The sequence below is a fragment of the Acomys minous genome (assembly GCF_964271855.1).
Source record: "Acomys minous genome assembly, chromosome: 2".
In the NCBI taxonomy this organism is placed as follows: Eukaryota; Metazoa; Chordata; class Mammalia; order Rodentia; family Muridae; genus Acomys; species Acomys minous.
In genome coordinates, this window is record NC_140484.1 from 13286216 (window position 1) to 13304156 (window position 17941).

At 46.6% G+C, this 17941-nt stretch overlaps 1 protein-coding gene across 2 annotated transcripts in view; it reads left to right on the forward strand.

Moving 5' to 3' along the window:
- Nucleotides 1-3621: 3621 nt before the first annotated feature.
- Nucleotides 3622-17941, forward strand: part of STN1 (STN1 subunit of CST complex) — a 36565-nt gene continuing 22245 nt past the window's right edge. The window contains exons 1-4 of one of the 2 annotated variants that reach the window (XM_084772187.1): nt 3622-3750; nt 5537-5728; nt 11980-12075; nt 16005-16073. In XM_084772187.1, coding sequence (XP_084628313.1) covers nt 5596-5728; nt 11980-12075; nt 16005-16073 — 298 coding nt within the window. In that variant the 5' untranslated portion in view covers nt 3622-3750; nt 5537-5595. Of the gene's footprint in view, nt 3751-4649; nt 4807-5536; nt 5729-11979; nt 12076-16004; nt 16074-17941 lie in introns of those variants that run through there. The other variant, XM_084772186.1, reaches the window with a different exon arrangement.

Sequence of the window (17941 nt, forward strand, 5' to 3'; positions counted from 1 at the left end):
GACGCGGTGATACAGGGGAAACCAGAAAGGATGCACTCGGGAAGTCAAAGTATAAGGAGCGAGCTCACTGTCCAACACTGGAAAACAAGACAGCCACTGCAATGGAGGATGAGGAGGAGAGCGCCTTTGCATCTGAGGACGTGGATATCATTGCTAACATTAGGAGAGCAGTTTCAGTGGAGTCGGGGGCTGGGCTGGGTTGTTTGAAGCTTAAAGTGAGTCAGGTTGTTGCGGGTGAACTGGACAGCCACCATCAGGAGGTGTGCACAGGGAGCGGCCAGGACTCCTTCAAGGAGCTCAGCTCTGAAAGAAGGCTGTGAGTCACAGGACAGAAAGTAAAGGGTGGAGGGCTTCAGAGAAGCCATTTTCCCAAAGTGGATATACGCTAGAAATATGGAGAAAGGGAGGGAGAGAGAGAAAGAGAGGGAGAGAGACAGAGACAGAGAGATAGAAAGACAGAGAAATCAGAGCTCACAGAGCAAAATTACATAGAGGGTAGAACAGGTGACATAGATGAGGACCACTGAAATAGGTCCCCAAATAGCATATTTTAGCTCCTTCACCATCAACTGATGGACAGATATCCCTAAAATACAAATTTTAGGATTGATTTAGTGCCTTGGGTAGAGAACCCTTTTTACATTTTTTTTTTTTTTGTAGTATGTCAGATATGGCAGGTAGTCCTATAATTCAAGAGTTGGGTTTGGTTTGTTTCACATTCACTGACTTAGGAGAGGGTGGGCGTGCGTGTGTAAGTCAAAGGCTGACTTCTGTTTGGGTCCTGGAGATCGACCTCAGGTTGCCAGGCTTGGTGCCGATGCACACCCTTACCTGCTGGGTTCTCAATTGCCCCGCTATTTTCTTGTTTGTCTGTTTTTTGTTTTGTTTTGTTTTTTCTGAGACAAGGTTTCTCTGTGTAGTCCTGGCTGTCCTGGACTCGCTTTGTAGATCAGGCTGGCTTCGAACTCACAGAGATCCGCCTGCCTCTGCCTCCCGAGTGCTGGGAATAAAGGCGTGCGCCACCACACCCGGCATTGCCCCACTATTTTAACTCACCCTAATAAAAAACAACACCTTCCCATTGTTTACAGGGAGTTAAGCCAGAAGCTTACTCACGACTTCAGAACCTTGCTCAAATCTTGGTCTCACTGCCTTCGGTAGCCAGGCTGCTGTGTTGGCTTGCCCACAAACCCACCTTGCTGTTCAAGACCTATCAGCTCATTTGGGCCTGCTTTCTCCCTACCTCCTATTGCACAGCGGCCGTGCTCCTCCACTTGTTCCTGTTCCTAGAACAAGGAAGTACTTTGCTGCAGTGCTCCCAGGCATCTGTCCACGCTTGTCTTGACTACTCCTCCCCCACCCCCACCCCCAATGATCTTTTCTTAGTGCTTGGTGCCACTGACTCCTCATCCTGTAGGTCTCTAGATCTCGGTCATCTCATCCAATGAAAATGGATCCTACACACAATGCACACACATAACACTTATGTCCTTCTAAGCAGTGGCAATTGTTATTTTATTCATTTTCCTTTGTCCATTGTGTTCTCTCACAGAACAGAAGCTCCATGAGAAGCCATCTCATCCCCCTGCCCCTCACACACATCTTTTCTTCCTCATTCTGTGTCCAGGACACTGCTTGACAGGAGCTTTGGAAATAAGTTTCATAAATACAGGAATGATCAGCTCCTCCTTTTTTTTAAAAAAAAAAAAGTTTTTCGAGACAGGGTTTCTCTGTGTTATCTTGGCAGTCCTAGACTTGCTTTGTAGACCAGGCTGGCTTCGAACTCACAGTAATCTGCCTGCCTCTGCCTCTGCCTCCCCAGTGCTAGGATTAAAGGCCTGTGTCACCACCTGGCTTTTCTTTTCTTTTTTTTTTTAACTTTTAGTTTTTTTGTTTTGTTTTGTTTTGTTTTTTCAGCTCCTCCAGTTTTAAAGACCCAGTTTGAATCCCACCTCTGAAGTGAGTACAAATAAGGGAGGGAGGGATGGGAGGACACAAGGGATGGGATAACAATTGAGATGTAATAGGGATAAATTAATAAAATCTATTTTTACAAAGAGTTCATACGTACTGTGCTCGATTTGTTCTTGCTGTTACTATGCCGCACTGTCTCATTTAATGAGCCCCCCCTCAGAAGATGCCCTCAGGGCAAGTAGCCTGTATTCTATCAAAGATAAACATAGCAAGACATTAGTTAGAACAGTGAAAACAGATTCTATTCAGTAGCTATTGACAAGAAGAAAAGGTGGGGTTCATTCAGACTGCCCATCTGCCCCCAACAGGGTTTTTCTTGTAGTCCTGGTGGAGACTGGGGTTTTTGATTTTTGGTTTTTTAAAGAGAAAATGAGGGAGTAGGGGCTAAGGACTGGAGATGGGGTGGGGGAGGGGAGGCTTGAGCAGTCAGGGAAGTGAAGAATTAAGGAAGTGTGCGGTGGAGTTACACCCCTGTGAACCAAATCTGAGTTTGCTAACTGTCCTCCTTGGTATTTAGGCTCATACCTCCCACAGAGGCCAGGGGATGGCTCCCTGGCGGTCGGGTATCAGCTATGGCTCCCAGCAGTTGGGTGTCAGCTAAAAAAAAACAATCCTGCTGCAGTCTGGAGTTTTCTCAGGCCCTTCAAGGGGAGCGAGGTACTAGAATGTGGCCCTGAGCGGCTGTTACAAACTGTGTTGGTGTCTGTTCAGCTCCTTATAGACCACGGTTGGGGCCTAGCTCAGAAGCGAGGGGCCTGACTAAGGTTTGACCAGGAAGAGAATCTTGAACAATTATAAACTTCAAAGAGAAAAATCACTGGCAGGTAGAGGAAACCTTGTTATACTTGTAAAGCATTAAAGCATACTAATTTGAGCTTTGAGGTATTTGAGACAAATAGCTCAAACTCATTTTTCTGGGAGAATTTGCTAGAATCTTAACAGTCAAGAAAGAATGATATGATTTCTCAAAATAAATAAATAAATAAATAAATAAATAAATAAAAAGAGTCTATAAAACCTGTTATTTCACCAGGTGTTGTGGCACACTCCTCTAATCCCACTTCGGAGGCAGAGGCTGGAGGATCTCTGTGAGTTCGAGGTCAGCCTAGTCTACAAAGTGAGTCCATGAGAGCCAAGGCTACACAAAGAAACCCTGTCTCGATAAACCAAAACAAAACAAAACAAAAAGAAAGAAAGAAAGAAAGAAAGAAAGAAAAACTTATTTCGCACCAAGGAGCCAAAAGAAAGGGTTCCTAGCACTGACTTCTAAGATGTCTGCCTTGAGTGTCAGGGAGTGGGGGTGGGGGTCGGGGTGCACTGTGAGGTTGATGATTTCTGGAGTATCTAAGCAGGCCTGAGAGCCTAGGCTCTCCAGTGTTGGGAGGCTGTGAGATCTTTACAAAGCTCCCCCCAAACCCCGCAATGTGGTTCTGCAATCTGGAAATCTACATCTAATCTTCAGCCTCCTTACCACATACGCCTCAGCTTTGGAGCTCAGATCAAGAGGCACACCCCCCTTTAAGGGGTCCTCCCCTCATTGTAAAAGATGACATCAGGGGAGCCTCCTCCTAGTTATGCCACTGGGTGTGGCCCTCCCCCAGGTTGGCAGTAAACTGGAGTCCTAGCATTCTATCCCTGAGAGCCCTAAGAGTCATTCTTGAAAACACCTCAGGTTCTGAGTACACCTTAGAGTGATCTTCTTCTTGGGTTCCACCCCAGAGCAGATGTGTCCAGTCCTGGAGAATGTCACCCAACCTGTCTGTCTCTACCTGACAGGTGAGCTGGAAGCCTCAATCCTACTGGCTGTTTCCTTGGGGGAGAACCTCTTCTATTAAAGAGGGATTTTGACTTAAGTAGATCTTAAACTCCACAGACCCAGCTGTTCAGTGCCATAGACTCTGGGAGACACTGTTTGGTTTTGTTTTGAGCTCCTTCTGCGGCCAGGGAGGTAACTGGATGCTATGGTTCTAGTGACACAAGTTTCTACTCCAGCCCTTTAAGCTCCTTCTCTGATAGTTTAACAACGATCTCTTTGGCCACCTGCCTCTTTTGCCTCTGGCGTGAGTGACCTGCCCTCGCCTTGTCTTGTTACAGTACTTAGGAGCTAGGAAGAACTCTCACCATTTCCGGCGAGGTGGTAATGCAGCTTCTTTATTTATACCAGTGGCAACATTGGAGACGGAGCTCCATCAAGCTGGCCGTAGTTTACAAAATTGCACGTCTCTCAGAGAGTTCTTAAATGAGGGAAAGAGGGCAAGATATACTCTGGTCTTGTAGGGATGGTTTCCCTTAGAGACAAGACCTCATAGTCAGTCCGGGCCTCAAGTTTAGATCTGCGAGCTACATTTACCAGCTGTGAAGAAACACGTAAAATTCTCCACTGCCTAATTTTGTTGTTGGTTTTGTAAGTCAGGACAATCTCCTGCCCTAATTAAAAAATAAATAAATAAAAGTTTGATCTTGCCCCAATTTCTTGCAACAGTCTGAGGGAGTCGGGGTGACAAAGGAGACACGAAAGGCGGGATTTGAGGGTCAGGAATTCCCGGGCTGGCTCCGGAATCTCCGAGATTAGCCGAGACCCCCGCGCCCCCCCCCCCCCGAAGAGCCTGCGCATGCGCTGGGCGTGGACCTGGAAGACGCACAGGCGGAGCCGGAGCGTGGTAGTGGACGTGGTCTGTGAAGCACGCACCGGGGGCGTGGTCTCAGCGGGATGGGCTGGCGGAAGCTAGGCGCCGGTGGCGGGAAGGAAATGCCCCGGCGGGAGTGTGCGCACCACCATCTCGCCACCGGAACTGTTGGGGCAATTTTGGCCAACTGCTTCTCCCGGGAGAGGTTGTAAACTGTTCAAATTTTGTCTCCTTTTCTTTTCCTCCGCTTTTCCTAGAAAGATCGAAGCACAGATAGATCCATCTCCAGGGCCCAAAGTCCACGGCCACAGGGGCTCCACTAGTCTCCGGACTCATTCGTTAAAGCACCTTTGGGGTATGCCTGTGTGGAGAGTTAGTGTTTAGGAGCTGTAGCGCAGTTGGTAGAGGGCTTGCCTAGCGTGCATGAAACCCCGTGTTCCATCCTCAACGCTGCATAAACTAGGCGTATGGTGCACACCTCTAATCCCAGTACTGGAGGAGGCAGGAGGATCAGTAGCCAACCTGGGCTATCTGAGACCCTGTCTGACAAGGAAATTTACTGTGTTACTGGCTCTGAGTTGGTATTTTCTGGGAAGGGGCCACCACATAAGGAGCACCTCCTTTCTGTCCTCAAGGCATAGCGCTTGACAGGGTCCTGAGCCCCCTGTTTTACTCTCTTAAGACTTCTAAATGGCTGGGCGTAGTGGCACACGCCTTTAATCCCAGCACTTGGGAAGCAGAGGCAGGCGGATCGCTGTGAGTTCAAGGCCAGCCTGGTCTGCAAAGCGAGTCCAGGACGGCCAAGGCTACACAGAGAAACCCTGTCTCAAAAAACCAAAAAAAAAAAAAAAAAAAACCAAAAAAAAAAAAAAGGCTTCTGAATGACCTTCACCCACATTAAGCACCCTGAAACCGTATTTTTGTGTCTCTTACAGAGCCTTGGCTCTGAAACAGAGCGTCCCAGGCTTAGCAGAGGCCGCAGCCTTGCCTCTTGATGCAGTGTGAATCCAGTCCAATGGAAGAGGAGGCCCCGTCCCTCTTCTGGGGTTTGGATCCTGTGTTTCTAGCCTTTGCAAAGCTCTACATCAGGGATATTCTGGAGATGAAGGAGTCCTACCAAGTGCCAGGTATGTGGCCAGTCAGCCTAGTCAATGCCCTGTGCTGCCCTCTGCCCCCTCAGTTTCCCCAAGATACAGAAAGCTGGGGCCTTAGAGCATCTGGAAGAGCCCTGCTGCGGTCTGAAAGTTATCTAGCCTCAACCTTGGAAGGAATTCCATTTCTGTGATTTTTGTGCAAAGTAAGAGCAATTAAATTTATTAAGTTAAATAGAAGTCTGAGGATGTAACCTTTGCACTGAGACCCACCCCCCACCTCACACCTGCATGTAACATATGCTTAAAAGTGTTCCATATTTTTAAATACTTAAGTTTTTTTTGGGGGGGGGGTTTGGTTTTTCGAGACAATGTGCACGGGAAGCAAAGGCAGGCAGATCTTTGAGTTCGAGGCCTGCTTGGTCTGCAGAGCAAGTTCCAGTAGAGCTAATGCTACACAGAGAAACCGTGTGTGTGTGTGTGTGTGTGTGTGTGTGTGTGTGTGTGTGTGTGTGTATGCAGTTAGAATGACATAAGGCTTTCGCAGTTTTTTTATGTATTTTGGATGACCTTCTACTAACGGGTTTTGTATAGAATTCCCTTTGCCACACCTTTACTTCCTACTTACTGTTGAACTTGGTCTGTGGATTTTTCCTCCTCCACTTGGAAGGCAGCCAGCTGCCTCCAGAGTTTTCTAGAATTATCCGGTGTTCTTTATAGCTCATCTCCTTGGGAAGAAATTGGTTCACACCAAATGCTAGTCTTTCTTAAAAGATCTGTGAGTGTGCAAGCAAGTACCAAGGGCATCCCAGGAGCTGAACTGTAGGCAAAAGATGTTATGATGATGTGTTAAAAGAAATCCAGTGAAAACCAGCCCTGGTGATCTTCACCCTCTCTGGTGAGGATGTTTCAGAAGCTCATTTTAAAGAGGAAATCTCATAGATGAAGCAAACGTAATTTTAGGATGGTTTTTTTTTTTTAGATGATGCTTTGTAGGTTTCTGGTTTTTGGCTTGTGCCTTAGTTTACCATAAAGAGAATGCTTGTGAGCCAAGTGTGGATTGCACAGCTCTGATCCTCTACTCAGGAGATGGCGGCAGAAGATCAGGAATTCAGGGGCATCTGTACTCAGCTACATTCAAGGCCAGCCTGGTCTACATGACACACTGGCTCTAAAAACAAAACAAGAAGGATATGGTGAGAGGTTGCAGAGCAGGCAGATATCTGTGGGCTGAAGGCCAGAAAAACAAACAAACAAAACAAAACAAACAAGGGCTGGAGAGACCACTCAGTGGAGAGATGGCACTGACTGCTCTTCCAGAGGACCTGGGTTCAAATCCCAGCACCCACGTGGCCGCTCACAACTCTCTGTAACTTCAAGATCTGACACTGTCACATAGACCTACATGCAGGCAAAACACCAATACACATATAATAAAGGCTAGTTTAAAAAAAAGATGTTTGTGACTTCATAAAATTTAGAAATATCTAGATGACAGAGACTATCTGAGATTAGCAACTACAAAAGACAAAGCGAGGAACAAAAGTGTCCTTTAGTGATTAATTTGCTTGCCCTTTGTCCTTGGTCCTGGGCAATAATCTCCCAATCTTTGGAATTTCCCGAGTATAGGAGTGTCTTTGTTCCTGAGGGTGGGTGCCACACCTTAGTTTATGCTAATGGACCTGTTATCCTGGGCTGTTAGTTTCAGAGTGGACTGATCTACCCAGGAGACCAACATTATGAATTGAGGGTTGAGAATCCAAGAGAGAGCCAATCAGCCTGAGCCTGGACGGCTAGGTTATTCATGCATAGGACCAGTGAATCAATCATGCCTACACAAGGAAAACCCATTAAAACCTGAGGCTTAGGCTTCATGGTTAGTTAAATATACTGTGTCAGAGTCTCAGAACCTTAACACTGAGCCCTCCACACCTTCCTCTGCACTTTTTTTTTTAGCTGAATCTGATTTGTGCCCTTTGTCATAAATTTGTAAATGGCACCGTCCTGAGTTTTAGCTAATTATCAAAGCTGAAGGAGTCACAGAAACAGCATTGTAACAGGGTCCCAGCAAAGCTGGAAGCTAGTGCTGAAAAGGGGGCCATATTATTGGAGAGAGTTCTGGAAACTGGAGAGCTTTTACCTGAGTACTGTTTGGTTTGCCTTATAAAATACCATCTCTGTAAACCTGAACTTTGGGTTTCACTGGTAAAAATGTGAAGTTTGTGGAACTTAGGTGTGTGGCTTATTTGTTTGTTCATTTGTTTGATACATTTAAAAACTGCTTGTATCTGGACAGGTGGCTCTTCCAGAGGACCTGGGTTCAAGTGTCAGCACCCACATGGTAGCTGACAACTGTCTGTAACTCCAGATACAAGGGGCTTGGCATCTTCACACAAACATACATGCTGGAAAAACACCAGTGTACATAAAAATACGGGTATGGTGGTGCAAGACAGCCAGGGCTCTTACATGGAGAAGCCTTGTCTCTAGAAACCTAAAATAAATAAATAAATCTTTAAACCAGGCATGGTGGTGTATCCCATTAAACACTGGAGAGGCAGAAGAAGGTGGATCTCTGTGAGTTCAAAGTCAGCCTGGTCTACAAAGCAAATCCAGGACAGCCAGGACAACAAGAGAAACCGTATCTTAAAAAAACAAAAACAAAAAACAACCCTCCTGTGGCTGGCCAGATGTTCACCATATAGAGCAGCCTGGCTCTGAACTGTTTTTTGGTCTTGTTCCCCCACCACCCCACAACCCCAGACAGGGTTTCTCTGTGTATCCTTGGCTGTCCTAGACTCACTTTGTAGACCAGGAGGCCTGGAACTCACAGTTACCAGCCTGCTTCTGCCTTCTGAGTGCTGGTATTAAAGGCGTGCGCCACTGTCTTGAGCTTGGTCTTTTATAAAAGTACTATTTAGCCAGGTGCATGCCTATAATCCTAGCACTTGGGAGGCAGAGGCAGGTGGATCTCCTTGAGTTGCAGGCCAGCCTGGTCTACAAAGTGAGTCCAGAACAGCCAAGGCTACACAGAAAAACCCTGTCTCGAAAAAACAAAACAAAACAAAACAAACAGAAAGTACTATTTAAAGAGAACAGACAATATTTTCCTGGAGTTGTGGATGTTCATGGACCGTGGCTTAAAATCTGAATCCAATTTGCCAGTGACCCTGGCTCTCTAAGTCTGCCTCACAGTGGGTCCCCGTTTTCTTAGGAGTCTGAGCAAAGGGGAGCACAGATACCCAGGATCTCCTAGGCTGCTGCGGGCCCTGTGGAAGAGACTGGGACATGAGCTCGCTGTAAGCTTGTCTGGTCATTTCCGTTTCTTGGCTCCCCCCCACCCCTTCCGTGGACAGAGCTGCGGCCTTGAGCTCCAGAAGAGAGCTCACTGTGGTGGAAGGAAGTGGTTCTCTCTTCTGCCGTTTCATAAGCCATCTTCGAGAGGCATGGCTTCTTATTCTGTGGTTTGTGTCCTAATATGCTTTGAGGAGTTTCTTCTGTGTTTTTAAGCAGCGCATTTGTTTCTCAACCAGTTTCCTCAGAGTTCCACCACCACCACCACCAATTCAAACCATCTGTTGTTTGTTTATTTCTGTAGTACTCTATTGTTCTGTGATGCTTTCAAGATTTTCTTCCGCTGAGTGCTTTGGGACTAGAAGGATTTTCTTGCAGCCTCAAGTGACCAGTCTTGAAAGTGAGCCATTGCTAGTTCGGAAGGTGGACATTTATGAGGTCATGTTTATCCTTTTTCAAGGAGGTATAATACGTTCTCAAGTGAAAACCTATTTAGATATTTATTATTGCCAGATATAGTTTGGGTGCTGAGGATCAGCGACTTGGAGCCGCTGGCGTGGGCTTTCTGCTAGTCTTCTTACGCCTGTGGAAACACGGGCTTTTGTTCAGCCTCTTGTCCAACCTTAAGGGTCATAACATTTCAGCTGTTGACTGTAGATCCATGTCACACCCAGTCAGCCTGTGTGTTTGTGAATGGGAGCAGCTGTCTTTCAGGGGTGACACTGTATCCTGGGCTCCTTCCTTCGGGGGGCCTTGCCACCATCAGCTTCTGGCCTCATAGGCTGCCTTAAGCCTAGGCTTCCAGCCACCGCCTCATCCATAGAAGAATACCCGCCCCCGCAGAAGAGGGGCCAGCTCCGCCCCCGCAGAAGAGGAGGGGTCAGCTCCGCCCCCGCAGAAGAGGAGGGGCCAGCTCCTCCCCGCAGAAGAGGAGGGGCCAGCTCCGGCCTGAGTTCGCTGTGCTTCTCTCTCCAAGCCACACCCACTCTCCTTGTCCGTCAGCAGTGGTCAGTGTGAAAGTTCAGGCCATAATCTCCTAACGATATCCAGAGGCCTGACCAGCCCTGAGGGAGAGGTGAGGAGAGAGTGGACAAACGCCTGAAGCAGTTGTGGCTTCTTTGTTTACATTTACATGTTTATTTACAAAGGAAAAGGCTGTTTGAGAACATGTCTGTGGGACTAGAGGGATGGCTTAGCATTTAAGAGAGCGTGCCGCCCTTGCCGAGAACCCGGATTTGGTTCCCAGCACCCAGTTGAGCAACTGACAGTCAACTGTCTCTAACTTCAACTCCATGGAATGTGACACCCTCCTCTGTGGGTTCCCTCTTCCACATACAAACACATTAGTAAATAGTATATTTAAAAAATAATATGTTGCCCTCAAAAATAGAAATAATAAAAAATGAAAGTGTGTATAGCATTTGTATCTGAAAGTAAAGGATGCAGGTGCTGGAGGGGGCTGAAGGCAGAGAGACTTGGGAACCAGCCCATGATACAAATACATGGGTGATGCATACAAGTACATGGGTGATACATACAAGTACATGGGTGATGCATACAAGTACATGGGTGATGCATACAAGTACATGGGTGATGCATACAGGTACATGGGTGATGCATACAAGTACATGGGTGATGCATACAAGTACATGGGTGATGCATACAAGTACATGGGTGATGCATACAGGTACATGGGTGATGCATACAGGTACATGGATGATGCATACAGGTACGTGGGTGATGCATACAGGTACATGGATGATGCATACTGGTACATGGGTGATGCATACAAGTACTACAAGTACATGGGTGATGCATACAAGTGCATGGCAGAGGCTGACACAGGAGCTTGAGTAGGATACGGAGTCTGGGAGGGAGGCTCTGAAGCAGCCAGGAAGCCCTGGGAGTAAAAACTGGAATTAGGAGCTTGTGGCTTCTAGAAGCCCCCAGGTCTGTGTTTCCACATCTGAAAAAAAAAAATGCTGCGTGTCTGTGGCAGCTCTCCCCCACAGGTTTCCCCACTGGCAGAAACTTGCCTTCCAGCATCTATATAGCCTGGGCTTTGCAAACAAGGTTTTAAGAAGTGCTTGAGCCAGGTGTGATGGGCCAAGCCTTTAATCCCAGCACTCCTCGGGAGGCAGAGTCAGGCAGATGGATGTGAGTTCGAGGCCAGCCTGGTCTACAAAGTGAAACCTTGTCTTGGGTGGGGAGGCGGGGAAGAAATGCTTGAGCTGTGGTCAGCTGGCCCTAGTGGGAAGTGGTTTCTTAGAAAATTTCTGGTTTAAAAAGCCATGGGGCTGGAGAGAAGGCTCTCCAGAGACCCTGGCTCAATATCCAGCACCCATATGGTGGCTCACAAACATGCATACCCCAGTTCTAGGGGATCCAATAGGCATGCATGAGGTGCACATACATGCATGCATGTAAGCAAAATAGTCATATATGTAAAGTAAAATAAATATATCTTATTGTTGTTGCTGTTGTTGTTGTTCTTGTTCGAGACAGGGTTTCTCTGTATAGCCTTGGCTGTCCTGGACTCACTTTGTAGACCAGGCTGGCTTTAAACTCACAGAGATCTGTCTGCGTCTGCCTCCTGAGTGCTGGGACTAAGGATATGTACCACCACGCCCGGCAGTCACTCAGGTGTCATTAGGCAGTAGCTGTGCTCAGACTGGGTGAGCGTTGTTCAAAGAAACACAATTTCTATTCAGAGTGGAAAGTGAGTTAACCAGCCTGCATGGGTGACCCTGCTTTTCTCTGCTGTACTAGTTTAGGCTTCTCAAGAGCCCAGTTTTCTGCCTCTGCTCCGTGGAAGGACCACTTAACATCTTGGAGCCTGCCTCTTGCCAAGAACTGACTCTTAAGGCTGGAACTTGAATACACAGCATTCCACTGACTTGTGACACCTTATGCCCAAGAGACATTTAATGCCAGAAAATGTGGTTGTGTTATATGAACTGCTTTATTTATTTATTAATTTATTTTTATTTTAGGCATATATATTTACAATGGGCATCCAATAAGACGGGTAGATATCATGGGAACTGTCGTCAGCATGCAAGAAAAAGATGCTTTCTACAGCTACGGAGGTAAGAGCAATTGAGTCTGTCCCCACTCGGCTGCAAGTTGAATTCTTAGCAGCCCTCAAGCTTGTGAGCGGCTAGGGCCTCACAAAACCGGGTGCTCTTGTGAGAGGCTCTTGGAGTCTATATGAAGTAATGAAGCCACAGATAAGAATAACCCTGATAAGCCCTGTGTGGCCCCTGCTGCTGCGGGGGGGGGGTGTCAGAGGGGGGTGTCGCAGGTGGAAAGACTGAAATGCTGCAGTGTAGGGTCACTGATGGTCAGGGAAGACATCTGACACCTGCAACACAGACAAGGATCAGACTGTGGGTTTATAGCAATCCGTTTAAAAAGAGGCCCAGTAAGTGTACAAACAAACCTATTTAGATAAAATCATTCTTAAAAAAGATTTATATCAAGAACAGTCAGGGGAGATAAAAAAAACTTTTTGTTATTCAAGAGGTAAATATCCATTATCAGACTTGCCTGTCCCTCATATTGAAAAGAACCTTCATATTTGGACACCAGAGGATTGCTAGAATCTTCTTCCGCATAGTATGACTCAGGTTTTTTTAGTTTAATGTAAGTATCTTTCTGAAAGAATGTATTTTGTTTATGTGGGTGTGGGTGTGGTTATGTGTATGTGAGTCCAGGTGTCTGAGGAGGCAAGAAGAGGTGTGTGTGATCCCCTGGAGTTGGAGTTATAAGCAGCTGTGAGCACCCGGTGTGGGTGCTGGGAACCCCAGGCATCTGCAGTTGATGTTTTCACATCAGATAAATGAGACAGTTGGGGATTTCAGTCCTGGCCCTAGGATTGGATCTGATCCAGCTTGTGACATAAAGGGACTTCGCTTAGCTTGCTTTCCCACTGTGGGAATGTTTAAGATGACGTGTTTGGCTCTTTTTTATAATTAAAAAAAAAAGAAGAAGAAGAAGAAAAGAAAAAGATACTTAAATTAAGCTCAAAAAAGTAAGACCTACTATACAGAAGCATATTCTAACAGCTCTCCAGAGTCCTCAACACGGAGGCTCTGATGTGAAGGGCATCAAGTCTGATACCTGGTATTTATATCTTGAGTAACGAAGGGTTTTTCCCCTCTCCCCTCACTGTTCTGGCTATAAATGTACACAGTACACTTGCCCAGCTGTGGGCAGAGCGTCGTCCGTAGTACAATGCAGCACTTCTCTCCACGTCCCAGCGATGACACAGCCATGGCTTTCCGCTACAAAGCACTTTTATGTTCATCAGTTCATACTATTCCCCCCACTTTGTTTAGAAATAAGAAGGACAAATATTTCCATTTTGTAGGTGAGAAACCTGTGACCCTCTTAGCTTTCTCAGGGTTGTGATGGAGGCTTGTGTGTCCATGTGGCTGCTCACTGGCCCCCAGTGTGCTCTCTTGTGTGCACAGAGCTCAAACTAGCGTTCCTCTCTGGCACCCTTCCTCCTCCAGGCTCCCCTGGCCCTGGTCATCTGCAGTTGATGTTTTCAGATCAGATAATGAGACGGTTGGGGATTTCAATTCTGGCCCCAGAATTGGATCTGACCCGGCTTGTGACATAAAGGGACTTCGCTTAGCTCAGTTTCCCACTGTGGGAATGTTTAAGATGACGTGTTCCGCTCTTTCCTGAGAAGCCTTTCCCTCCAAGTGGGCGTTGTGAGAGCATGACACATCTGCGGAGTGCAGGAAAACAACAGTGTGGAAGTAATTAAGAAAGGCTTTTGCACTCCAGTTCCTGTGTGGCCTGCTGAAGCAGAGAGCCACTTACCTCACTGCTCTCTGAGGCCCAGCATGGCTCTCCTTGTACCCGCCCCCTCTGATTCGCGGTTGGCATGTACTGCGGTGTTTCTGCCCACAGTGACTCATATCACACCAGGGAAGGATGTGGTATGGCCGAGCAGTGGGTTTCCTCTCCTCGGCCACTCAGTAGCAGGCCTTCTGGGAGAGGCCAGAGAAGTCAGATTTGGTGGCGGTGCCCATAGTACACAGCGCCCTGGCAGTGGCTCAGGCTCTCATGTGACCCTCAGGAGGCTCAAGTTAGACCAGGATAACCTCACATCCCGGAGAACAAGCATTCGCTCATCTGCTATTAGTCTTGCTTCCAATATAAATATATACTTCGAGCCAGCTGCAGTGGGTCGCGCCTGCAGTCCCTGTACACATGCAGCTGAGGCAAAGGATTACTGCAAGATTGAGGCCAGCCAGGCTGTGTAGTGAGTCCAGGCCAGCTACCAAGTTAGACCCTGTCTCTTTTTGTTTTTGAAATTTATCTGGCTGTTAATGTTCACATTGAGTGTAGGCTTCTTCCTCCATACCTCAAAGTATCCATTCAAGTATAGTTTAATTTTTATATATCTAAAATTTTAAATGTATATGGGATGTATGTCTTTCAGCCATGAGGACCTAGGTATTCATCATAACACATTAATCTCGTATACTATGTAAACATTTATGTTGTTCCTGTTTTCAGTGTTATAAGCAATACTTCAGTGAGCAACATTATTCCAGATGTAGATATCCATGCACTTGTTTTCCTCTGCAGAGTAATTTACTAGAATTACATAGTCAAAGGGTATGTGCACTTCAGAATCTGATACGTGCTGCCAATCTTACTGTTTAGAAATGAACTGCTGATTTATTCCCCCACTTGTAGCCAGTGAGGGTACCAGCATTTCGTCGTGTGTTTGGCTTTGTACTGGGGATTGAACAGGGCCCCATGATGCGGTAAGTGCTGTACAACCGGGCCACGCTGGTTATCAGGGTTTTTAACTGTCAATCCAGCCGTTGGCAAATTATTTAAGCTTGATTCTTTTTTTTTCAGGCCATTAGTGGATTTGGCATATTGACATTTCTTGACCACTTACACATTTTCCATGCATTACGTAGTCCTTTTCTTTGGTGCTGCTTTTCTTGAGTCCTGGTCTTTTTCTCACTAGTTCCTATGAGCCCTTTGTATAGTACAGCAGTAACGGCATAGTGGGAAAGTGCCTCTCTCTTATTGGCTTTAGGCCGTCAAAATGAGTTAGATTTTAGAAAGTCTCTTTCCACCAGTTCTAGGTCCAGAGCTTAAAGATGCTCACCTGTGTCTTCTCACCCAGGTGTACCTGTTTCATGTTAACGGAAGGAACTTATTTTTCTATAAGAATAGTCTAATCTTCCTTCTACGGAGCTTTAAGCCAACAACAGAACATTTCCCTTACATTCTGGGTCACATGGGCCTTTACCTCAGTCCACCTGTTCTGTTCGAATTATGAGGCCCACTGCTCCCTGCTTAGCAACCCGTGTCTGGAGTTTGTCAGAATTCAGGGAAAGAGAAAATCCTGTCTCCTCTCAGCAAAGATCTCCTCTAGGGTCACAAATTGTCTGATGTTTTTTCCTTTTGACAGTATAGATAAAGCAAGTCAGAGCGGGTCTGGTTTTGTGGCCAGGGTACAGTTATTTCTGTTATGAAAATGAAGCTGGGTCCTTGGTGAGCTTGAATTCCCTTACATTCCTGCAGAGGGAAGGACGGGGCTGAAGCCTTTTCTCAGAGAAGCCCCAGGGCCAAATGGTGTGACCACTTCGCTTGGGTAATGAGCGAGCTAATGAAAGACAAGGTGGCGGAGGCTGAGTCCAAAGTGCCAGTGCCTTGACCACAGACCACATGGTCCTTTCTCCTTTGAGAGAGAGAGAAGGCAGGTTATGGATGTGGGCACTCGGGTGTTTTTGCACAGAGCAGATAAGACCCCTCACTGCCACAGAGGTAGAGAGGGAACTGTGGGATGTGTCCGTTGGACTCGTGTTACATGCTCACAAGCAAGCAGTTCACACTGGTGTGGAGTATGGATAGAGGGAGAAATTGCTCCGCAGGGCTATTGAAACTGCCATCGGTCCTAATGGCTGACCGCAGTGATGACATGCGGATCGGCCCGCGTGCTCCAGTCTCACCTGCCTGTTGGTCCTTCTCTTTGCAGTGGACGACGCCACGGGAGTTATAAAGTGTGTCTGCTGGAAAAAGCCGAGCAGCACCGAGTCTTCATCAGGTAACTTTACTTGCCACTTTCCTTTCATTTTCTGATAAACAAAGGACTTTTGCTCAGTGTAGCTCATCAAACAACTGTCAGTGTTTTCACATTAAGCGGCTGCTGGGTTGCATTGGTGGCCTTGACACCCTGTCCCCATTCTGGGAAAGGGCAGTTGCTTCTCTCCTACCTCCTTGGCTCTTATTCTCTCCTAAACCTGGGGACTGAGAAAAGATCCCTGGAAGTTTTGACAGTACAAGCTCTATCTTGCCCGTTATTTTCCAGCCCAATGGCCAATCAGGTCAGATCCCGTGACCAAAGACTCTGACTTAAGATTGCTCCTCCACATGCCTGACACTATCTCTGCTACCATGATCCAGATTTTCTGAAACCTCTAATACGTTCAGATATATAGCAGAAATTCAAAGCTTGTTAAGATAGGGCTCCTTTGGAAGTTAGCCACTAGGTCATATAAATTGTAAAATTGTATTTTGAACACATTGACTAACTGAAGCAACTATCTGAGTATATTTCAGTGGTGATTGTGTGTGTGTGTGTGTGTGTGTGTGTGTGTGTGTGTGTGTGTGTGTGTGTGTATTGCTAGGGATAAAATCTAGAACCATAAACATGCTGAGCAACTATTCTACCATGAACTTACAGACCCCAGGCCCCTTGGGTACTTTTTTTTTTAAGGTTTATTTGCCTTTTTTTTTTTTTTTTTTTTTTGGTTTTTCGAGACAGAGTCTCTCTGTGTAGCCTTGGCTGTCCTGAACTCACTTTGTAGACCAGGCTGGCCTCGAACTCACAGTGATCCGCCTGCCTCTGCCTCCCGAGTGCTGGGATTAAAGGCGTGCGCCACCACCGCCCGGCTATTTGCCTTATTTTTTATATATGGATGTCTTACTTGCATGTATATGTATATGTATATGTGTATATGTATATATGTATATGTATATGTATATGTATATGTATATGTATATGTATATGTATCAGATGCATGCAGTGTCTACCGAGGCCAGAAGAGGGGTTGGATCCCCTAGAACTGGAGTTACAAAGGGTTGTAAGCCACCAGGTCTGTTTGGACCCCAACCTGGGTCCCCTTCAAGGGCAGGAAGTGCTCTTAACCACTGAACCAAGTCTGCATCCCCTTACATAACTTCCAAATTTTTCCTGTAGACTGGGCATGGTGGCACAGGCCTTTAATCCCAGCACTCGGCAGGCAGAGGCAGGTGGATTGATATGAGTTCAAGGCCAGCCTGGCTTACAAAGGGAGTCCAGGACAGCCAAGGCTACACAGAGAAACCCTGTCTCAGAAAACCAAAACTTACCAAACAAACAAAACAAACTAGTTTTGTTGCAGAGAACCCAGGTTCAGTTCCAGGTGCCCACATGGTAGCTCTCAGCTGTTCATGACTCCAGCTCCAGGGCATCCAGGGTCCTCTTGTGGTTTCCCCAGGCACCAAGCATGCATGTGGCACGTACAAAATGCATTCAGGCAAAATGGCAGTACATCTAACACAATTAATTTTCAAACTAAGTTCACAGTAACTTAAAGGGTGTTCTGCAGGGTTAGTGATCTTCTTAGGCTCCAGGAAGTCACAGATACTGGCTCTCTCTTTCTTCCTGTTTTATATTGTCTAAAGAATGATGGCTTCCACAGGCGGTTATCATCAAGTCTCTCAGGTCCACATGGGGTTGTCAAGTCTCTGGCTCCAGTATGTACCCTCTGGTGTTGGTCAGTTCGTGCTGTGTGTTGCAGGAATGTCTCCTACTTATAAGGTTTCCTCCTTTTGCCATCCTGTGTCAGAATCCTAACTTTCTAGCCAGGCGTGATGGCACTCCCCTTTAATCCCAGCACTGGGAAGACAGAGGCAGGCAGATTACTGTGA